Source organism: Aspergillus niger (assembly GCF_000002855.4).
Source record: "Aspergillus niger supercontig An04".
Lineage (NCBI taxonomy): Eukaryota > Fungi > Ascomycota > Eurotiomycetes > Eurotiales > Aspergillaceae > Aspergillus > Aspergillus niger.
In genome coordinates, this window is record NT_166539.1 from 1,822,248 (window position 1) to 1,844,817 (window position 22,570).

At 50.5% G+C, this 22,570-nt stretch overlaps 8 protein-coding genes across 8 annotated transcripts; 5 read left to right on the forward strand and 3 right to left on the reverse strand.

Annotated features, from left to right (window-relative positions):
* On the reverse strand, positions 1 to 2,423 carry An04g07380 (uncharacterized protein; the record flags this gene model as incomplete). The annotated part of the gene is made up of 12 exons (XM_059747638.1): positions 1 to 179; positions 232 to 263; positions 318 to 381; positions 441 to 486; positions 537 to 561; positions 616 to 856; positions 933 to 1,174; positions 1,240 to 1,622; positions 1,723 to 1,801; positions 1,983 to 2,076; positions 2,215 to 2,245; positions 2,300 to 2,423. Coding segments are annotated over 12 exons (1,540 nt in total), but the record flags the coding sequence as incomplete, so codon positions are not given.
* A 1,552-nt stretch (positions 2,424 to 3,975) lies between these two features.
* An04g07390 (uncharacterized protein) lies at positions 3,976 to 6,601 on the reverse strand (the record flags this gene model as incomplete). The annotated part of the gene is made up of 9 exons (XM_059747639.1): positions 3,976 to 4,296; positions 4,390 to 4,464; positions 4,864 to 5,027; positions 5,216 to 5,353; positions 5,433 to 5,730; positions 5,901 to 5,985; positions 6,067 to 6,247; positions 6,366 to 6,493; positions 6,540 to 6,601. 9 exons carry the CDS (start codon positions 6,599 to 6,601, stop codon positions 3,976 to 3,978), a joined length of 1,452 nt encoding a protein of 483 aa, XP_059603653.1.
* A 264-nt stretch (positions 6,602 to 6,865) lies between these two features.
* Positions 6,866 to 9,102, forward strand: An04g07400 (uncharacterized protein; the record flags this gene model as incomplete). Its single annotated transcript, XM_059747640.1, is given in 3 exon segments — positions 6,866 to 7,016; positions 7,085 to 8,854; positions 8,933 to 9,102. Coding segments are annotated over 3 exon segments (2,091 nt in total).
* Positions 9,103 to 10,231: 1,129 nt separating this feature from the next.
* An04g07410 (uncharacterized protein) lies at positions 10,232 to 11,440 on the forward strand (the record flags this gene model as incomplete). Its single annotated transcript, XM_001402065.1, has 2 exons — positions 10,232 to 11,279; positions 11,340 to 11,440. 2 exons carry the CDS (start codon positions 10,232 to 10,234, stop codon positions 11,438 to 11,440), a joined length of 1,149 nt encoding a protein of 382 aa, XP_001402102.1.
* A 1,170-nt stretch (positions 11,441 to 12,610) lies between these two features.
* On the forward strand, positions 12,611 to 14,291 carry An04g07420 (hypothetical protein; the record flags this gene model as incomplete). The annotated part of the gene is made up of 8 exons (XM_059747641.1): positions 12,611 to 12,695; positions 12,786 to 12,853; positions 12,900 to 12,974; positions 13,028 to 13,109; positions 13,167 to 13,394; positions 13,458 to 13,632; positions 13,818 to 14,009; positions 14,057 to 14,291. 8 exons carry the CDS (start codon positions 12,611 to 12,613, stop codon positions 14,289 to 14,291), a joined length of 1,140 nt encoding a protein of 379 aa, XP_059603655.1.
* Positions 14,292 to 14,886: 595 nt separating this feature from the next.
* On the forward strand, positions 14,887 to 15,546 carry An04g07430 (uncharacterized protein; the record flags this gene model as incomplete). Its single annotated transcript, XM_001402067.3, has 1 exon — positions 14,887 to 15,546. One exon carries the CDS (start codon positions 14,887 to 14,889, stop codon positions 15,544 to 15,546), a length of 660 nt encoding a protein of 219 aa, XP_001402104.1.
* Positions 15,547 to 18,659: 3,113 nt separating this feature from the next.
* On the forward strand, positions 18,660 to 19,158 carry An04g07435 (hypothetical protein; the record flags this gene model as incomplete). Its single annotated transcript, XM_059747642.1, has 3 exons — positions 18,660 to 18,747; positions 18,950 to 19,021; positions 19,085 to 19,158. 3 exons carry the CDS (start codon positions 18,660 to 18,662, stop codon positions 19,156 to 19,158), a joined length of 234 nt encoding a protein of 77 aa, XP_059603656.1.
* Positions 19,159 to 21,970: 2,812 nt separating this feature from the next.
* An04g07440 (uncharacterized protein) lies at positions 21,971 to 22,570 on the reverse strand (the record flags this gene model as incomplete). Its single annotated transcript, XM_059747643.1, has 2 exons — positions 21,971 to 22,087; positions 22,109 to 22,570. Coding segments are annotated over 2 exons (579 nt in total), but the record flags the coding sequence as incomplete, so codon positions are not given.

A 22,570-nucleotide genomic window follows, 5' to 3' on the forward strand; every position in this document is an offset into this window, starting at 1 on the left:
CAGGGCCTCTTCCCTGAGGGCCTGCGTAATGGTCGATTGCGTCGGTAAATTCAGGAACTGGGATAGGAGGGTTGTTAGTCTGCTGTATCTTCCAGTGGATGGGTGTTTGCTGGCGCTTACTGTTACCTCTGACCATATGGCATCCGCTGTTTTCATAGAGGGCTTCAGCTCTGTAGAGCCTGTGATTTGGTTAGCGTGGCTGGGGGTAGAATCAAACAGATTGATATTTACCTTTCGCTCATGGATTGCATTCGGTTGAATGCCTTTTCTGTCGTCAGTTGTGTTGTCTAATGATGGATGTGGCAATGCTATCTTACCGATGGATGTGTTGACATAAACTCAGGCACACGAACTCTTTCAGACTTGTGCATGTGGTCCCAGCTGGGTGTTTGTTAGTTTGAATGAAGAGAATATGTGCAACTACCACACTGTTTACTCACAAGTCAACTACAGCACGGGGATTGTAACAAGCCTTGGCCATTAGCACTAGCAGGGGTTAGTAGGACAGTTAAACATGAATGTCAAGCATGTCATACTCAGCCCGATATTGTCTGCCTCAGCCTTGTAGACATGTTAGTTTATGTTCATTTTATTCATATGCCGTGAGTCACTTACCTCCTGCACCCGCGTGTTTGGCAGATTGACAGACCAGTCCAACATCTGAGACGCGAAATGTCCGAAGGTGCCGAACAGATATACCAGCCCGTAGGTCAAAATGACACTAGGAACAGAATGGCTCATCCGTTCAGCTTGGTGATGGGCCAGCACATGAGCGATTTCATGGCCCAGCACCGCCGCAAGACCATCAGAATTTCCGCAAACCGGCAAGATGCCAGTATACACGAAGACCTTTCCACTGTAGGATATATCCATCAGCCAAGCCATCACATTATTGTAATGTATGTTTTCCAGAGGTAGTCGAAATGCCTTACTTCGGAAGGACAAATGCGTTCTGCTGCGACATATCGTTGATAACGTGCACCTCCCAGTTCGTGCCTTGTACGGGTGTATGAGCGATCAGCCGCTCAAAAACTCTGGTCACTTCTTCGGATATATAGTGCGACGGAGGTAAGATCATTCCTTCGGCTCTTTTCAGGAGTTGTTGGTATTCATTGTCTCCCATTTGCCTCTCGAGGTCGTCCGATACACAGTTGAATCGAGTGCGGCCGGTCAGCTATAGGACGAAGAATATTAGCTTGGCACAGAGCACATGGCTATGAAGCAGGCGAAGCAACGCACCTCCACAGTCTCGAGGTTATAGACATAGAAGCTTCCTCCGACGGCAATGAGTGCGAGCCAGGCCTGCCAATGCTCGCCATCCTGGAGTTTCGGAAACTGTGGTTCATTGAATCGATTATACCTCGCACGGCTGCGGGCGGACGCAGAGAAAGACCGAAGCTGCGATTGACCGGAAATGCGTCTCGAGGGCAGGAAGGCCTGTGAAGTGGTCCCACGAGTTCTTGACGACAGACGTCGTGTCAAAGGTGTGGAGCGAGGAATGTGAGAGGGGATGCGGGTAGAGTGGAGGAGCGAGGAAGCTATGGCCGGCTGGGGCGATACGCGGAAGAACGCGCGCACTATCGGGAGACGAAACATGACAGTCCGCTTCGCATGGTTTGCGACTGGATTTGAAGAAGAAGAGAATTCAGCTTCGATGGCTGGAGGTCTGGGAAAACAAAGGCCAGCATTTTTGCGCTGTCGGAGGTGTCCTTAGCTGCATACGATAGGTAAGCATCGGACTCGGCGCTGGCCAATGAGCGGTGGGCGATTCCGGAGGCACAGCATGCGCCTGCAGAACCGCCTGATTGTGTATAGAGGGTCATAGAGTATTAAATGAGAGATAATATGGTGGTGAACTCATTGTGAGCTTCCAGAACAGAAGAACTATTAACTATGTTATCATTGTTGTGATGACATCATTGCAAGGCAGCACCGAAGCCGGCTCCGAGATATATAGTATTCATTTAACACTATGAACTTACTACTAGTTCGAACGGACAACGAAGTCGAGCATAGTGGTCAATAAACGATATCCAATAGTATGACTTTGAGTCTATCGCAAAAATTCCTACATATCTACAATAATATATATTTAGTAACTATCACTCATGGCATCTGCTTCAATCTGCCTGATCATCAATCGACCGCGGGAACCTTCAACTCAGGTAAAGCCAACCCCACCCAGAATGAAAAAGCCAAGTCCAAGCTACTTACACCAGAGTCCATCTGCAAGCCATATCTCCAACTTAACCCAAGTTAATAATAGCATCAAGCACATTTCCCAAATACCCGAACGCACTAACATCCAACGGCCGGAACAGTAGCTTCGACTCGACAGTAGAACTTACAATAAACTCATAACCAATGGTGACCTCTACAATCTCCAATGATGAAACATTCCCTTCACTATCTGACAAACACATCATACAGACTACCCACCACTACCAAGTCACAACTGTTATTCTTAGAAGAAGCAGTCCAACATAGGCAAAGACCCATCCAGCCGGCACACCCAGCGCCTGGAATCCAGTGAATCTCGCCACAATCCTGCCCGCTGATCTATGTGCAACGTTTCTTGTAGCAAGTCCAGCCTTACCAGAGACCCAATACCAATGATTATCCCAGCGGCTACATGCAGAGCGTCAAAGGTGTGGATCTGATGAAAAGTTCGGCAAGCGAGGCTGAAGCAATAGTGGCATCAGATATGCATGCTATTTCTGGAAATTAAGATAATAGAATGAACTATTAATTGATGAAGGTTTATCCCGAGGATGCTTATCCGATAGTATGATTTCATGCATCTTTAACTGCTAGTATGGGGTGAAGTTATTCTTAGATACCTTACCCCTCATTTAGACGCCGGGGAGGGTCTACGGGGGAGGACGGCGGCTACTATGTACATCTGACTGACTGGACGAGGTGTGATCTGATACTGGTGAGATTCTGATTGGAAGATGCCTGGGTTTCTATTTTGGGAGGTATACTCCGTTAAGTATCTAGTACTACTAGACTGCGTCTGGAAATGGGTTGGAGATCTGGATCGGATCCGGGCCGCTGGACGGTAGAAGTGTAATGGGGGTGTTCTTTCTTTGTTTAGCTTGTTGATCGACTAGATCATACTTAACCGCCAGGTCTTTTTGGGATGTGGTTTGCTGGGTAATTGGTTACTATTTTGCGTAGGTCTATCTATACTTATGTTGCTATAATTGTGGGTGAAGCTAATGTCGAATCATGGTTAGGATCCACATTGTCTTATGCTTCGTTGCTAGAAATAGATGTCGATTGAGATAACTACAGAGGATTTGGATCTTGTGAGATGGAACCACATAGAAATGAGAGTAGGAAATAGAAGGTTGATGATGCAACTCACAAGATAGCATTGCTAGGTGTAATGAGATTGAAGCAATTTGCGCGTGCATAGCACTCTGGGATTACCTCACATGCGCACATAGAGTTAGGCTACGAATCTCCATCATAATGATATTTTCAATAAATTAATTGCTTAGATGCTGCAATTTACTGTAAACTCTACTTTACATGTGGCTAATAGTAAATCTAATTCCATTCAGATTTCTGATCCAGTAATTAGGAAAGCTTCCAGATTGTATACCATGAGTCAGTTTATCTTTATGCTCTACTTGGCAGGTACTGAATGCCAGAGATGTGCCAGTGTATAGGTTAGCCACTGCATAACAAGGAAAGCGTCTGTCAAGCAAGAACACCAAGACAACCATGTTTGCGCTCTATTCGCCTCGCACAGATCAATAGAGTCGGGTCTGCGGTGGTTCGCAAGATCCATCGCCAAGATAGAACCGAAGCCATGCAGCAGCACTGAGTTAGAGACTAAATTTACCAAACAGGAAACTCTACACATCCAGGCAGTTTGGCGTCACGCCAAAAACCGAGAAAAGCAAGCATGGAGATTGTTGTAGAACCCCACTGGAGAGAGCGACTAATTCTATCGCACACAGTAGATTAATAACGGTGTATAACTGCTTCTCGGAGATATTCGATGAATTGACCATAATTTGCCGAAGTCATGAAAAGCGCGGTGAGTGGATATACTAACCCAACTGAGAAAGAGACAGACGTAGCCCAGGTGACTCGGTGTGATAACTGCACAGACTGCATGCCAGGCACGCTGCAAGCACCTGACTTGCCGGGGTTGGGTTGGCTTTTCGACCATGCAGTGATCTGCATCGGGGAAGCACACCAGCCAGAGAATTGACGCTGTTCGCAAGTTCCTGCGCTTGCGATGCAGTACATTGCGCACAGAAATTGTCGAGCAGCACACACCTAGTGTGAACGTGGACAGTAGACCGGGGAGATGCATTGATTTGGGTGTTAGGAAAGGGATGGTGATCTCATAGATTTAGGATAGAGGGGTACAAGCACTAGTACTAGCATCGAGTCGACTCGAGGGATTCCAACGGGGGTGGCACGTCCTCCATCATTGGCGTGCCGCTCGTAAAAGCCGGCGCCAAGTGATTATACGGCTGGGAGCTATGATTCGTTGAGGGAGACTTCGATGGCCGGGACAAAGGGACGCTAAATGCTAGCCTGCAGCTGCAGGAATGTGATAAGAAATGGCAGGCGCGCATCGTGATAATCAAGCTAGCACGGGAGTCGGTGACCGTGACTCGCTTCCGACATCTGCCCACTCGGTCTGTGCTGATCGAGTCTGTCAGATGGAGGAGGGTGGGCGTCAAGTACAATACAAGGAGGGTATGAAGCTATCCTGGCTAGCATGCCAGAGAAAATTCAGGGTGCTTATGAACTCATTCAACGCATGCTCAAAAATAAAAGAAAGATGTCTCTGATAGATGCGGCATAATGGGCGGGAATTCAAGAGACATCGCACACTTGTTGCCGAATGTGACAAGAAGTGTGACTGGGGAGCGTGGGTGCAGAAGCAGCCAAAGTTAAATTTTTAGTCCCCAGTTGATGATTGCTCTCCACTTTTAGTCCCGCTGTCAGATCTTCGAGCGGACCACGGATCATGGGACTGTTCAGGACCGAGTCATGGCCTGCTTAATTATTCCGACCACAAGCTAATTATGGCAAGCTTGTTGTGGATAAACCAAGAAAGAGAGAGAGAGACTGAGAGAGGCCGATAAGAATAGTCCCATTTAGCGCTGGGAATTGAGGGGATGATTCTTCTGGGCGGTTAAATAATAACAAAAAAAATTAAAAAAAACCCAAGCAGACAGCCAACCAAATGCTGGCAAGCAGGGTCTTGGCCTGGATCGCGAGGTTAGCGGCATCTGGTCACATCTTGGCAGAGGGATATCACTGGTTGCACGGGGCCCTTCAGGCCCGACCCACTGCAGCCCGGTTGGCTGCGGGTTTCCCGCTCTGCAAGCAACCATGTCGGGGGCGGCCAATCCCCGTCCAGTAAGGGAAGCTTGGCTCATCCGCGCTAAATTAGCTACGGTTGACTACTGTAGGTGCTGGACTGCCACTTGCACAACTGAATCCCCGCATCGCATTTTGACTCTCGACGAGCTCACCACCACTCACTTGCCGCCCGGCACTCTGATTGGCACTCAAGGCACAAGACCCTTGTTCACCAGACAGGGTTGAGATCCCACCTCCCTCGAGCAACTCCTGCCAGTCCGCATTAGCCGGTTGGGTTGACAATGTGCCTGGCATTTTTGCTCTCCTCCCCCCACTCTCCCCAACGGTTGTACTCCCCTCGCCAATGTCGTCGTCCTTCTCCTCCTCTGTCTCCTCCATCAGCGGAACTACTAAGTTGGTGGATACTGATTATGCATTTTCCAGATCGGGTGAAAGTCACTTCCACTACAAAGTAGTACCACGACCGAGTACATCCATCATGCATTGCTTGCGTGCCTGAGGCCTGCGATTGGCCGACGGGGTTACTTGGTTATCATTCCCACCTCCCGAATTGCGCGACGGGTACCACTCACTCCTGGTAGCCTTTCCTCAATTGTCATTGTCTCTGTAGCCACGAGTGAGGCCTTTCTGCAGCATTGCAGGAACACTGTAGCACCCGAGTGCAGCACTCCGAGGTGATACTCAACTCCTTGGGTCACCAGGATTTACCGGACGATCGTAGTACAGATGATCCCCCAAGAGACAGAAGATATCGCGACAGAGGGACCAAAAAAAGAAACAGCAAGGCCGAACCTCAGCCCGTCCACCGATCTTTCCCGTGCGAGATTGGTCTTTGGGCAGGCAATTGCGATAGCTCCCATGCCAATCAATTCCCCAGCCGCATAGTGCTCTCTCTCGGCAGCATCCAATCAGTTGCGCGGATGGGCTGCATACGCGCCAGGTTGAAGAGCGCGAAAAAAAAAAGTGTAAAGTGTGCTCGCAAATCTCCAAAATTAGCCCAGGCTGACTAGCAGTTCCTTGTCCGTGCATGAAGGGATCCCCACTGCTCCCAGGGATCTCGCTGGCTGTCGTTCTCTCTGCCTCCCCCCGCCGCCAATCCCTCGCCGGCTCTCCCACCACCACAATTTCCCCGATCCTGTTCGACCTGCGCTCGGCTGTCGGCGAGGATCTAAAATAGTAACATCATGGCCTGTCTGTCAGAGCTCAACCCACGTTTTAAAGCTTCTTCAATCCCCGCTCTCATGCTCGAATCTGGAATCACTGTCACCAAGCGTTGTTATCTCCCTCTCTCCTCATCCTCCGCCACCGCGCCTTTCGTTCTCTTCTTCTTCTACTTAATTAGATAGCAAAGGCTGCCGGTTCAGCTTTGCCCCCTCCTTAATACTCCTGATACCCATTCATCAGCTCGCCAGACGACTGTGTCCTGTCTCTCTCGACGACTTTATCCTGCATATCTATCGGTGTTTTTATATTCCTGCTTAGTACGATATCACATTTCGACATCAAAATGCCTGCCGCAGCAAAGAAGAGGTCTACTCCCGTCCGGATCTCGCCAATCAAGTCCGAAGAGTGCTCGCAGTCGCCATCAGCTAGTGAGGGTATCTCCACGGGGTCTGCAGACAAGAACCAGCTCAAGTTGCACAAGCGATCTCGCTCTGGTATGTTATAGTCTCGATAGCCACTTGGCTCCTAGTCGGCTCTAACCAACACCTGTTACCTGCGTTAGGTTGCTTTACATGTCGCCTGCGCCGAAAGAAGTGCGACGAGAAGCATCCCTCCTGCGGAGCCTGTGTGAACCTATGTGTGAAATGCGAATACAAACGCCCTATCTGGTGGGGAAACGCAGAGCAACGGAGGATCCAGAAGGAACGCATCAAGAACAAGATCAAGCAGACCAAGATGCATGAGCGCAATGGTGCTCTGACAGGTATGTCGTGGTTATCGGAACCTGATCGTTCCCCCCTCTGACAGGCTATTGCGCTGCACTTAGATCCCGCCGCTCGTAGTCGCAGTATGGCTGTGACTTCCCCAACCTCTCCGGAATATGAATTTGGTCGCCCTGCCTTTCCGGAGCAGTATGACATCTTCGCTTCACACCTTCCCACTCCGGCCATGAATCAACCTATCTATGCCCCAACCCACCCCTATGAGATCGATGTGAAGACTGAAAGACAGACTTTTGTGAACGATGTCCCCTTGCGCCACGACTCATGCAGTTCGACCTTCAGCACCTTTGCTCCGCCGCAGTTGAATGCCCCGCTTCCGACATTTCCCAGTGAAGACTGGTTCCACGACGAGTACTTCGCTCAAGTGCCTGCCCTTCCTGGAATCGACCCGGCGCTTTGTGAGCAGAGTATCGGCCAGACGTACGCCATGCTCCAGTCCAATATCCCAGTTAGCGATCATGATCGGCCGCTCCTCGACCACTTCATTCACAATGTCTTGCGCATCATCTTTCCCGTCTTGGAGGCACATCAGCGTGGACATCTCCGAGCCCAGGCCATTCTGCAAGCCTTGGAGACAAATAAGTGCTACCTCCACTGCTGTTTGAGTGTTGCCGCCATCCATCTCAAGACCACGGAAGGACTCGTCGGAGAACAGATCGACCACGATATCATGCGCAATCGCTTCGAGGCTGTTTCGCAACTATGCCTGGCATTGGGTGAAGACACCAACCACGAGGAGATCCTAGATGCGACGCTAGCCATGATTTTCTTCCACTGCTCCGTGGGCCCGGCGGATGATTACCTCCCGGATATTCCGTGGTTCGAGCACTTCCAGGCTGCCTCAAACCTTGTGCATCGGCTTGGGCTTCCGACGGCAATTCCCGCCTGCGGGAACCCGTACATGCTACCCCCCTTCACCATGACTCTGGCTTCGTGGATTGACATTCTAGGATCGACCATGCACGGCAAGACTCCGGAATTCGCACACACCTACCGCGCCAAGCACCTCAGCGGTTCATCTCTGGGACTCCGCGAGCTCATGGGCTGCGACGACCGTGTCATGTACCTGATTTCCGAGATCACCTGTCTGGACGCACTCAAGAGGGACGGCAGGATCGATGAGATGGGCGTGTGTTCGCATGTCTCGGCTCTGGGGCAGCAACTAGAATTCACAGAACCGGTGAATCAGACTCTCGAAAGCCCATTCCTACCAAACGGAGCCTTTTCTCCCGAGATTCTCACCAAGAACATCACGGCCGCTTTCCGCCTCGCAGCAAGAATCTACTTGTGCAGTCTGGTTCCTGGGTTTGACCGAAACCAACCGAGTACCGTCAATTTGGTCGCCGCCGTCGCCAATGTTCTCTACGTCATCCCTTCGGGCCCCGAAGGCTTCGACCGCTCGCTCGTTTGGCCAATCCTGATCGCTGGAGCATACTCAGGACCTGATAGCCACTTCCGCACCGTTCTCGCCGATCGAGCTGCTGCTCTTGGCGAGCACGCCGAACTGGGTAGCTTTGGCCGCATGTACCGCGTCCTGAAGGAGGTATGGCGTGTGTCTGATGAGTCCATCCAACCCATGGAGCCGGTCGAGACCGTCGAACCTGTCGAATCTGCTTCTGCCCCCGAAGAGCGACGGTCCTCGTCCGCCTCCTCATCCTCCGACGCTCCTGTGAAGGCTGAGGGCTCCGAGTCTCCCAAGGAGGGCCTCGTGCCATGGGGTGCGAAGGAGATGAAAAAGCCATTCCTACACTGGCGCGAGATCATGCAGCAGAATGGCTGGGACTACCTTCTTCTTTAAGCTCAACAAGTTTTTTGTGTTTTCTTGGTTGCATTTTATACCGCATCTGTTAACATCCCTTGAAGGGATCCAATCAGCAAGCTGGCTTGAACATTGCATAACCAACCTGGAGAATTGCGGATCTGGTCCCGCCGGGGCGACAAGCATGAACGATTCGAACAGGCAACGCGCGACTGGACATCGTCATTGGGTCCCCTTCCTGAGGGTTCCTTCTGCCTGCTAGCAGTTTTGTTTATTCACTTTTCCGGCAAAAGTCCGAAACCCCTTAGACATCATTAGTCCGGACCAGAACTTTCGGCTCTCTGTTTTATTCTTTCGCTACGATATACCCGGCTGTCTCGCTATCTGCAGGCCGGAAGCGATGATATGCCATGTCTTTTCTCATGAGGTGGAGCGGGAATAACCGCAAGGCGCAGACAGTCATATCCCATACCCCTTGGCCGGCGCAATGGAGCAGGAGTTTGGTTGTTTTTGCATGACAAAATCTTGAAAACCCATAATATGTTGATGTCCTCATGTTTGGTATGATTTATTGATTGCATGTGTTGCTGTTTACTTGTATCTTTGAGTTATGGTGGGATTGGTTAGTTGTATGATCAGATTATGCCCACGGTTCGAAAACAAAAATTGTCACTCCTTATACCCAGAACATCCAGTCATAGGCCTGCATTTATGAGTAAATATTACCTCGAGTCCCGCAGGATATTTGATGTGCTTCGTTTGTCGCTACACAGATTGACCCATTCCAATTCTTGACAGTTCCGCCAGCTCACGCAGTCCACCATACTTAAAAACCATGCAAATGGACAGCCTCCTACCCGTCCGTTCGAGGGTAAAACATGCGTCCAACTTCTCTCCATCCAGGATGATCATAACTTTCGCGGCGAAGACAGCGAGCCTCACCGACAAGCATACATTGTTGCACGTGACTCGCACTTGTTAGGGATCGCCGTCACCCCTGATGGGCTGGCTCTTGTTGTATGTTCTATCTTTCACTTGGCACGATCTATCACTTGGCAAGATGCCCTGACTAAATTGCTCGTTTGAGAATATCCCCTGATACGTCGGTGCTTCATGTTCAGTGCGTTCTATATTACCTTCACAATCATTCGTCAATGGCTCTTGCAGGATGTTGTCGTATCTCTGGCGAATTCATTCGACAGCACTGACTGCATTGCGTTACTTCGGGTATCTTGGATATCGTGCATTCGACCTCTTATCTCATCTATTCCCGCTATCTATTGGATATCACCCGCCTCAGCCTGAACAACCTGACGATCTTGAGGCTAACCACCCAGCTGATGATGATACCTCAACATCGAGCTGCGACACGTATACTCTGCAGCTGCACCCTCAACCCGACTTAGAACTCTTAGAAGTTGGATCTTCCGCTCATATCTACAAAGTGGATGATCACATAGTTCTCAAGTCATCCTTGTTATTTGAACCACCTGGAAACAACACCTCTCCTCACGCCCAACTGCACTACGCCACAAACACCCTCTCCCAGTATAACCAGTTACAAAACGAACGAACTGTCCTACAACTACTCCAAAAACAACCGCACCCCCACATCATAGAACCAATTGATACCCTCTATCCAGAGGGTCTCTATCTCCGCAAATACCGCCCACTATCCGAGCATAAAATCCCTCCCCAGCGCCATCGGATCCGCTGGTACCGCGACCTCACAGATGCGCTTTGCCATATCCACAAGCTTGGCATTGTCCATGCAGATATACGGATAGATAATGTCCTTCTGGACGAACATGATAATGTTATCCTCTCTGACTTTAGCGCCGCCCGCCCTTTCGGTGAGCCAAGTCTTGCTTTTCCGATCAACGGTCCCTCGCAGACTTTATCCGAGAAAACAGATATATTCGCCGTGGGCTCGCTGATATATCAAATGGAACATGGTGTCAAGCCTGAGTTGTCTGTTGACGTGCATGGTACTTTGGTCTTGCCGAATATACATACTGGTCGTCCTATGCTCGATACCATTATTCGGGATGCCTGGATTGGGAACTATAGCCGTACAGCGGAGATGCTGGAGCGGATTGAGGCTATTGATACTCTCAGTGATTTACCTGCTCATAGTTCCCTAACACAGTCTATATCGATAAGAGTATTGGGAAGTCGGATTCGAGAATGGAGGGAGCGTCGGGAGGATAGGTTTGGTAAGTAATATACCTTGTGATGCCTCACCTACCCGTCTAGACTATTGACATATTATCCAGGCTGTGTTCTAGAAGGTGTACTATCCGAAGATCAATTACAGGGTCTAGCTGACCGTCACGGCTTGGATAGACATGCGGGTTTACGATTTGCTGAGTATTGAGCTACTTCCCTGTAGATAAGGGACTAGTAAATACATGGGTTATATTAAGTCAACATGTCCATGATCATAAGATATCCCCATACCCTCCTCCATCCAAATGCTGGAGATGGATCTAAGAACAGGGACGTGTACTGCCCAGCGAAGTTCCCTATATTCCGCAGGGCACACATAGTAGTAGGGATGAAAAACAAAAACAATTGACATGTAGCAGGTTGAAGAACTTGGACTTAGGGTGCTAGTAGTTAGCGAGACATGAAGATGCTTGGGAATTTTGCAAGAGGCGCACGAGGGTTCCTTCTATCTTTGTTGTCTTAAGTGCCTTACGAGTAGCATGTAAAACCTTCCATCAAAAGACGCAAGGCACGGGAAAAGTATGAACTATAGTAACATCAATCTGCGCGAGGAAGAGCTTGACGGAGAGCCCATTCTTGGGCAAATTTGATATTGATATCAGATTTTCTTGGACGAGTGCCAACTGCGTAGGGGTTTAGTGATGAGCGATTGATTTGATTAATTCTTTCCTTGGTCGTCCAGTGTACGCAGTTTGATTTGTATACTTGTCTAGAGAGGATGGATAGATAAGATTTGTGGATGGGGGCAATCCTGTCGTGTCATTCAGCCGGCTTATTATTACTGTTAGGTTGGCTGTTCAATTCACGGGGTTCGAATGCTACGGGAGCCGGGCGTGCTTAGGGACTCCAGCTGTGAGGGCGGCGTGCACGATTTGGCAGTATAGGAAGGAAGTTATTAGTCCGCAGAAAGTCAAGGGAATATGGTATGCCTTTCTTGTTGGCCTTGAGAAGCACCCCTGGTTAGAGAGGGCGAGAGCAGATGATTACTGGCATGGCGCTATTGCTTGCAATGAAGATATGATCAACTGAATTATAGCTGTCTTGCTTGCTGCCGTATCGCCATGAGTGAGTGAGGGAAGCGAACAATCAAGTACTGGTTCACGTTCGACTAGGAAAGATCAAGAGACGACTGTTCTAACCTCTAAAGCGCTCACTCCTGGTGGAGTATCAGACGGCTATGATCCCTGTGCAGCGTGAGACATCTGGGTTTATGCCCCACGTACTGACAGATTAGCCACAGCGCCGAAGAGGTGTGCGCATGTGATGCGGTTGAGCATAATGTCATGACTTGGTCATCTACTTGCCATCTGACTTGAATATGAACTGGGCGTGGTTGGGGATATATGATCATGTTGGGTTGGTTAACAAAATGCGAGCTGTAGGACTGAGGTGCGGCGTAAGTGGTACGCTTTTGACTTGATTTCTTGGTGTTGATGGTGGTTAGTGAATGTTACATCGCAGATGCGGTGGACCTTGATGATTAGTTTGTGAAGGAGCATCCGCAGCACAGTTGGTACTAGTCAATGGTAAGCCCACAACCCCTCCGATGGATCAATGGCAGGTGGAGGGAATGGATTGGCGTGGAAATCTCTGTAAGTGTCTGACAGGCTGTCAACTTCCCAGTTATTGCGGGACATGAAGCAAGCGCCGTGGATGATAACTACAACCTGAGTGAACCCCATGTGAATGCTTTTCTGCAATCTTACCATGCGGGCACTTGAGTGTGACACTATAGCCCACGGAAATCAGAAAAGCAGAGACGCTGTGGCGTAACCGAGAGCATGATGGGCGCTTCTGTGCTATGATCCCAGTGCAGCGTTACTTTGCACCGACATGAAGTGTTGAGCCCAAGCTCTGGCGCTGTTAGCGATTAGTATACTGTTCGTTTGCCCATGCAACCAACAGCACGACTTTCTCTCAACTGAAAGCGGATCCTTCACCGTCCTGTAGAGTAGACACAGCACAACAGTCCATCGTAAGAAATGTACCATACAACCAACGTGTTGGCTACCGGCATATCGTGCCGCTTCTAGGCCAGCTTGCAATGCAGTTACTACAATCCCGCGCCGTTGGATGCACAGGGCGTCTCAACATGATGAGGGGTTCACACGCAGCCATGTGCATCAGCTACCCGTAGCCAACCGATCGTATCGATTGCAAGCCAGGTTCTGCAAGTGCTGGTGTGACATGGCCGCAGGAACGCCAAGGTGTGGTAGTAGCAACATTGCAGGCAAAGTCGAGATCAGTCACAAACCCCGCGCCTGCAACCCGCTATCCCATGGCAACGCGGGCCCTCTCCCAGTCGGATCGACCCGCTGATTCGCAGAAGGGTGAAGAGACGTGAAGACGCCAACATGACTTGCAGCCGCCCGATAGATTAAGTGCCGACAAAATAAGGTAGAGAAACAAGCAGCATCGGTAGATTGGCCCAGCGGCCAGAGTAGAGTAACAATGCAATTGAAGGATCCAAGAAGCAGCGCTAACCACGGCACGCAATAGGTGTCCTGAAGCCGTGGCTCGTGCAGAAGTTGGGGTTGCGGATGGGCGAGCCGCCCTCTTGCCGGAAGGTGGGCTTGCGCGTTAACGCTGAGCGAACCAGGAGGGGCCAACGCATATCGATCCGGAGAGATCGTGAGGAGTCATGACTTGAGCGCCGTCCCGGCGATAAGGGCATGTTGTATATGCAGGATGCATTTGCGTTTAGGAACATTGACAGGGTAACGGAGACTGTGACTCGAGGAACGAGGCGCGAAACTTCCTAGAGGATTTGCGGCTTGTTGGATGGATTGTTGGAAATCCCCGCCGCGGATGGAGAGATCCAGCGATGCTATATCCTCGAGCGAAGGTATAAGAAGGAGCAAGGAGACGCAGTTCAGTATCCATCGAGACAGCAGCAGCACATCACTCTTCCTTTCTCGCTCTCCTCCTTCACATTGATCACTCCGGGACAAGCAGAGGCACGGCAAGCGCCTTACCCGATCCCCTCTTCCGCATCCTGACACTCCACACACCCTCAGCTCTGCCGTGCTCCTGGCGGCCAAAGATCGCCACCATCCGACTCGGTGCTTTTGGAGAGAAGGCGAGGCTTTGGCGCCGAGTCGCTGAAAGGAGCTGAGCGTCTAGCCTGCTTGCGGATTAGCGTGTCACACGGTATCTTACTGTCTGGTAATCTTACCGTGTCAGACAGCAATACACGTACCGTACAGGAAATCCGTCTGCCTTTGCGTCGGCGTCAACTCGAGATAAATAATCTTCCTCCACTTCCCTCCCTCTACTTTTTCTCTCCCTTTTCTCTTGCGCGCTAGAGCAGCAGAAGGGTCCTTCATCTGTCCTTACTATATAGCTTCGTGCTTGCTGTTATCTTGGTGGACTATACCTGCCCTACCTCCAAGTCCCTTGCTGCCTCAGGCCTGCCGCTGCCTCTTATCCTCCCTCTACTATACTATACCACGCTTCTCTTCTACTGCCACGCACAACGTGACCAACTCAGGCGCGACCTTGTGATTCAACAGTCATCTGCTGTGGACGTGTCATATATGAACAGTTGACCTCGTGCAATCTTCTCATACACACCACCTGAGATCTACAGTCAACATGCCCGCCAAACCAATCCTCCATCCGTTGCGGACGCCCAAGAACATGACGTTCCCCTCGGAACTCCAACCAGACAATGGAGTCCGACTAGGTGCTCCAGGAAAGCAACAAGATGAGAGTCTCTCAACACCTATCACACCTCCCGCCGCATATACCGAGTTCCTGAAATCATTCACACCTGTCTTCACTCCCGATGGCAACGGAGGTACCGTCACCCGCTTCGTCTGGGACAAGGCCAACAAGACCCCCACATCCCAACCAGCCAGCGCAGTCAGTGGTTCGTTCAGCTTCCCCGAACCAACCAGGCCAGCTACAGCAACATTACCCCCTCCATCTCCCTATGGAAGTGCACCGCACAGTCGTGACATGATGAGTCTGCGCCGCTTGCGCATCCCGCCGCCAATGCGGTACTCACCTACGTTGGAGACGCCGCGCAGTGCGACGACGCCCGTCCTATCACCGTACTCTTACACCTACTCCCCGGCCGATTGGAAGATGCGCTACTGGGATGGCCCTCGGAGTGCGACGGTGGGGAGAGTCAGCGTGCGTCATGTTGTCACTCACACGGTGACGTATAAGCGGACGCAACTTGAGGATCCGCCCAAGGGGAAGCGGAGAAAGCATAATGAGACCAAGCAGGAGGAGGATGAGGATTCCTAAGCAGGAACTTAGTTCGAATCATGATTCCTCTATTTGGTTTTCCTTTTTTATGGTCATGGTACTAGCGCAGGGTCCGGCGTTAGGAGTTAGGAGGCGGGAGGGAAGAAGCAAGCGAGATTTTATTTCATTGGAATTCAGTATCGGAGCAAGCAGTGCGATTTGAAATTCATTCCCTCTTTCTCTTCTACTTCTTCCATGTGATCGATCAGTAGGCTGATGTAGCATTACTAGTAGGTAAGTAAGTAGAGGATGGTAGACTAGTCCTTGCAGGGTTGGTTAATTGTATGCGTTGGCAATATACTAGGCAGGGTATATACGCCCAGCAGAGGCTCGACCACTACACTATCACTACTATTACGGAGTACTATGATCCCCCGCTATTGATATCCATCGATTCCAATATCCATTTCCCTAACTACTACTAATCCAGATTCCAGATTATCGCGCTTCTGGCCAGAGCCTCACACGAATCAATCAATCGAGCCCGACCCCTCCTTCACCTCTCATTCCAATCCCATTCCAGCCCCAAATCATCTATCCCACTAACTTAGTACTCTACAACTGAGAAGAATGATAAATGATGTATACACACATAAAACGCACAGACAAAGAAGCAACCCAACAACCCCCCTCCCACCCCCTCTCTCCTATTCAATCAACTCACTAGTAAGTAGCTAACTAACCCCTCCAAATCCTCCACGTGTAAACGAGAACCACCCAATATACCCACCCAGGAATCGAATTGATCAATCAATAAGCGAAAGCTCCACTAAAAAATACACGCACGTCCGCTGATAGGAAGGCTGAGATGCGCGGTGCTGCGCCGCATTGAAATTTTTTTCCCCTTGTCCTCCTAGCTCTAATCTTATCCCATCGGGATTGGGCTACTGGGTTGGTTGGGCCTTTTGGTAGTAACCCGGGAATGTGGTAACGGGGATGATTGGTGTGAGTTGGGTTTGTTGGTCGGAGAGTCGGAGAGTTACTACTAACTACTACGAACCACTAGTTAGTATTGTGGTTAGGCTTTGGGCTAAGAGGGTTTGGCGCGGTGAGAAAGGGTAGTGGTTGGTGACTCGCTGGGAATAGATGGACAGGCATGGACAGGCGCGCGGTGGGTTTGGGACGTTGGGAGGATAGTTTTGAGAGGAATGTAATTTGGCTTGTGTGTTGTAGAGGGGGTTTGTTGGATATATAAGTAGTATGTAATATGTGGATGGTGTAGGTAGTAGTAGTAGCTGACTTAGAAATGAGGTATATGTGTATGTGTGGAAGGATAGGGGTGACTATGTGGTTCTCAGTGAGTAGAAAGATTCAGTAGTCTTTGTATATATTATCATTAGTAGAATAGCAGTAATACTAGTTCAAAGGGATAGATGTAGACATATGTACTCCGTAGAAGTAACCGATTTCAACACAGACAGAATAAAATACACAGTAACAAACCCCCGAAACAAGCCCTACGTAACGCAACACCACCCACCGTATCAATACCACACCATACCATACCAAAGCATAGCCCCTACTTAGTACTTACTCTCTCCTGGCGACAACCCTACTACTCTCCTCTCCTAACACAGTAATCAATCTCAAAGCAAGTACTCCTAGTGTCCATCCATCGCTTATCCCTAACGAATCACAGCAATGTGAACGGCCAAGCTGTGATCTAGGACGGGTGCATAGCGGCCCATGATTGGGTGACAAGGCGCGCTCTTTGTTTCATCTTGTTGCTGAAGAATTGCGGGTCGGGGTGATTGGTTAGCTTGAGTGGTGGGGGACTGGGATGGGGGGGTAAGTGATGGACGGAGGTGATTACTTTCTAGGTATAGGGTCGGTATTTACTTTGGTCTAGGGGGTGTTCGAATTGCTTCTAGATTGATTGGGTTGGGTATTTGGGGGTTTAGGGGGATTATACCCTGGTAGTTGTGAGATTATAGGGTAGTGGAATTGAAGATGGGAGCTGAGAGTGAGTAGTAGTAGTATTGTTTGTGGCAATAGAGGGGGATAGTAGTAGTAGTACACTGTAACTGTAAGTCAAGTGTGCTTCAGCCTCATAACTCTTTCCTATGGCTACTCTTTACTTGGGAGGAAGTAATAGTTGTAGTCACTGCATTGCACAGACCGTATAGACACAGACAAGACACAGACACACCTCCGGCGCGTCCGCGTCCAGCCAGCAGAGTCTTCTCTCTTCATTGATTTGATACAAATATAAAGTGGCCGCTGCAGTTAAGCGCCGGCACTAAGCCCGATGGGGCCGCAGTGGATCTTCCCCTCTTCAATTTGTTCGTGTGATTGGTGGGAGGGACTAAGAGGGATGTGTGGGGGATGGGGATGACGTGTGGATTGTCAATGGATAGTAAATACTACTTACTCACTAGTAGACAGTAGTAGACACGACACTGCAGGTAGAGGAATGGTTGTCCTATTTTTGGATGATTCTCTCTCTCTAGCACTCTGTCCCCTCTACTAAATCCAGGTCTGATTGGGAAAGACCAAGAATCTTCTGGTCACTCAGCGGTTATGTCATCGGCTTACTTGCACACACGGCAATCCCATCACCAAACCTAATGCACCTGGACACCATCTCATCACATCTCAACGCCCACTCATTTTGCCGCCGGGATCTCAGCCGCTCGGAGGATCTCCCCTCCTTCAGTCAGTCCTTAGTCAGTCCGTCATTGCATGCTTCCCAAGAAAAGTAACGAGGGGCCGGCACTATGATTACTCTCGGCGCTAAAGTAGAGACTCCCTAGTCATGCCGTCCCCCCCTTCCACTCGACCCAATCCTGGCGCTTCTGAACCCTTCCTTTCCTGGTCGATCAGTTGGCCGGTTTTCCTGCTAGAAGGAGATGGCGCTGGATTCCGGATAGATGGTAGGTCAGATGCAGTGGATACTCCCTTGCCCTCGTTCAATCACAGGCTGTCTATTAAGCGCCGACAGAGAGACGGGATCAAGTTCTCGCGTGCAAACAAGTGTCGGGAGGGGGTGTTTCTATTTTCATCATAGCAGGGAAGTTATTTCTGGTAACTCCAGGGTCTAGTGGATTAGTCCTAGCCCTTACCAATCTGATTGGACTCGGGGTCCTGGTGCAGGTGTACCCTGCTCGGTGCTTATGTATTGCTATTTCTGGGAACTCATGGGGATATTTTTGGTAACGAGCACGGCGGGTGTTTGGATACAACGGATGCGGATGGATATATGTATTGTTGAGCATCCAGAATGAAGTTGATGATAGAGATGGACTTTCCTGCTATTTACATGTCGTCTTCCTTCTGAAACCAGTATAACTACCACCCGGTATGAGTTGAGTTCAAGTTGAGTGTGTGGACATAGCCAAGCCCCTCACTCCGTCCGAATTGCCCCTCGGAGCCGTTCCTGAGAGGCTTGATTTGACTGGCTGAGATCCTCCAGTATTGTCCAGTCCAGTAGCTTCTCCGCACATCTATTGCAGAATCTTAGCCAGGAGTGGTACTAGTAGGTTGTCCACAGGCAAGAAGAAAAAGTGTCCTGTCAAATCAGATACTGATTCTTGCATAGTCGTCCCATCTTCACGAGGGGTATCCATCTGGCACCATGAACTTAGTCAGTTAGTTCGTCGTCTACCTACCTAACTAAACCAGATTTCCAGCGGTTAACTAGGTTATGCCGCCTCTGTGACAGAGGATGCATGATTCCCGCTCGCTGGAGCACTGAATTGACGACGCTCCCCTCCTTGATGCTGCCCTGTCAGCCAATCAATGTCCCGGAGTGGCCTCCAGTGGTGATAGAGCCATGGCGTCTGGACAAATATAGCAACGATGCTGCGTGGCTGTCAGAGTTCTTATACAACCTTAAGCGCATTCCCCTGCATGACGACTGTTCTTCATCACTCAGTGGGCGGGTCATGGGGCGATAACAACAGCTGCTGTCCAAGGAATGGTGACTCGACCCCGCGTATTGTCGCCCCTGTGGTGATCCAGCGCTTGGGTATGGTACGGTTTGGTACGAGTGGTTTTACAAGACATGGAGGGAGACAGAGAAAAACAAACAAACAAGAAAGAAAGAAAGAAATAGAGACAAGTGCGGAGGGTGAAGTGACTGTTGGTGCTGTGGTGGTGGTGATAGGCGTCTAATAGCCACTGTGCCACCATCACGGCGGCAATGAGGGACTACATCTAGACCAGTGTCCGCACATTATTCCTAGCAACTTGTTCGGTAGTGCTAGACAGGTTTGTTATGCCTGTGATTATTCCCTTGTCTAGTTATTGAGGTTGACATCATCGTTGGCTTGCTAATCATCCATGGGATCTGGTGTGTGTTGGAACCACCGGAGAGCTGGCAGGCTGACGGGCAGCCGAACCGTGGATTCGGCCGATGAGGGGAACACCTGACGGAGCCAACCGTGGTTGGCGGGGATTCTTTGGGGTTCTGGAAGTGAGACCATAAGAGGCGAGAGAGAGACGGAGAAAGACACAGAGAGAAAGACTGGCCGAGAGAGTGAAAGATGCTGACCGATGCGGTGTGATGCCAAGAGGCTATATTTAGAAGCGGCGAGAGAAGAAGCAGCAGAAGAAGGCGAAGAAGCGCAGAAGAAGTGCTGCTGTTGGATGCCCCTCTCGTCTCTTTTTCTCCATCTCCTTCTCACTTGACTCTTTCTTACTCTTCTTTCTTTTCTCTTTCTCTCTGTCTCTTCCCATCTCTCATCTCGACCATTCAACTGGCTTTCGAGGAAGAAGCTTATCTCCTCGGTGACAGTGGACTTCCCGACACTATTAATATTGATTAATATAATCATTTGTTATGCATCAAATTGCCTGATGCGGTGATCCCCTCTTATTCTGTCTCCGCCGCCCATCCCGTGATCTGCGCGCGCCGTTTCCTCCCAACCTCCAGCGCCTCCAATTCCTCCATGCATCTTCGGCCATCTTATCTGCTAGTGTCTTGCGCTACTTGCTCCATCTCCTCCTCTTCCTGATATCCGAAATCCCCTCGACCTTCCTGTCTCTTTTCCCTCTTCCCTTAACCCCTTCCTCCCCCCCTAATCTATCCGCCTGACCGCCCTCCTGCCATGGCTCACTCGCTCCCTACGCCTTTCACCCCAAACAGTGACTTTGCTGCCCTCGACTCCCACCGCTTCTCCACGGGTCCCATTACTATCACCGCTTTGGCCCGCTTCGAGTTCGAGGCGGGCAAGGCCAACGATGGCACCAAAATCATGATGATCGAATGGGAGGACGACGCCTTAGCCCGCTCCTCCTCCTTCCCCGGGGGTTCCTGGCATGTTGCCTGGGAGGGTAAAACTGCTGTCCTTCCTGCAGACGAAAAGACGAGCGACAACACCCGTCGAATGTACTTTCTACTGCCGCCACACGTTACCATTCCTCCCACCGTCACCCTGTCATACGAGCCCCCGGCTAACGCCCCTCCGTCCGCCAAGAACCCCGAACCCATGCAATTGAATCCGCTGCCGGCGATATTTCCTCCAGAGCTAGGTGCTGATGGTCGCTCAGCGGGCAAGAAAGGCGTTCTACACACAATATGGGCGAAGAAGCGGCTGCAGGTGTTGGAAAAGGAGATCCGGGACGAATGTCTGAACAACGCCGAGGGTATTGCGCTGCACATGGCGCTGCAGGAGAAGGAATGGATCGAGTCGAACTTTGGCGTATCACTGTCTCCTGACGGACCCAAGGTTATTGGGCAGAGTCACCCGGATCCGCATTATCCCATGGGGCCTGCAACGCCGGTATCACCCAGCAGTGGAGGCAAGCTGGGGGAGAAGCTCAAGGGGCTGAAGCTGCAGACGAGCGAGCGGGAATTATCCCCGAAGGAGGGTACGTATATACCAAAGTAACAGAGACCACACTAATGCTAACGATGCTATGATCAGCCTCAGCGCGGCATCTACTATCTCCCCAGTCCCCCGACGTGGCAGTCTCCTCGTTCAACTCCTTCCACAGTATACATCGACCGACCCGCAGTCCTGCGCCAGCAGCGCCAGAGGCCCTTCGAACGGTAGTGCACTATCCCCCCGAGTCGGTGCAGGCACAGCAGAACGTGGAACACCACACGGGATTCGCATCGATGGGAGGGCTGGCGCGCACAGCGAGCGCCGACTCGGGCGAGGAACTATTCGCAAAAGCGCTAAGCCCGCGGACGCCCGACCTGCCGCGGAGTCCATTCTCATTCCGACCGGAGGGGCTGCATATGTGAAGGGCTGTAACAACTTGCATTGATGATGGATTGGATGACTGTGCATTACTGATACTGATATAACTGATACCTATGCTGTACATAGATGATACCTGTGATTGAAACTGCAATTTTCTCACAATAGTAGCTAAACCTCATACCATACAAACAATCTTCAACCTCACAACTCTCACCAAACTAAACAACCCCCACCCACCACCACTACCACCAGCACACTTTTCCCACCCTAAGAAATCAATTCTTCTTCTTCTTCCCCCCCTCACTCCCCTCCTCCTTCTTCCCCTTCGAACTCGAAGAAGCAAAACTCTCCACCTCCTGCGCCTCCTTCCTCTCCGCATACCACTGCCCGGCCTGCAACACCAGCACACCCACCAACACCAGCGCCAAGATAGTATTACTCGCCGCCAACACCTTCAAACTATCCTCCCTACCCAGAATCTGCCCTTGCTCGACCTCCTCCTCCCCACCTTTGACCAACTCATCCCCATAAACCCCACCACTAACCAACCTCAACCCCTTCACAATATTCGCAATATAGACCGTAATTCCACACATATACAGCACGAGACTGGCGCCATCGAACAACATATTCGATTCCGAGGGTTTGTACAGCTTCATGATAAGTCCCAAGAGGCCGAGGAATATCACGATGTGGAGAATCCGCGGGATTAGGGGCGGCGAGGCGTGCAGGAATCGCAGGTGGGATTCGAAGTAGTCGAAGTGGGTGGCTGGGGTCGGGGTCGTGGACCATAGGATCGGGTAGTCGTAGGGGAAGAGGGAGAAGATCAGGCCGAGGAAGAAGGATGTTGCTGTTGTTTTTATTACTTCGTTAGT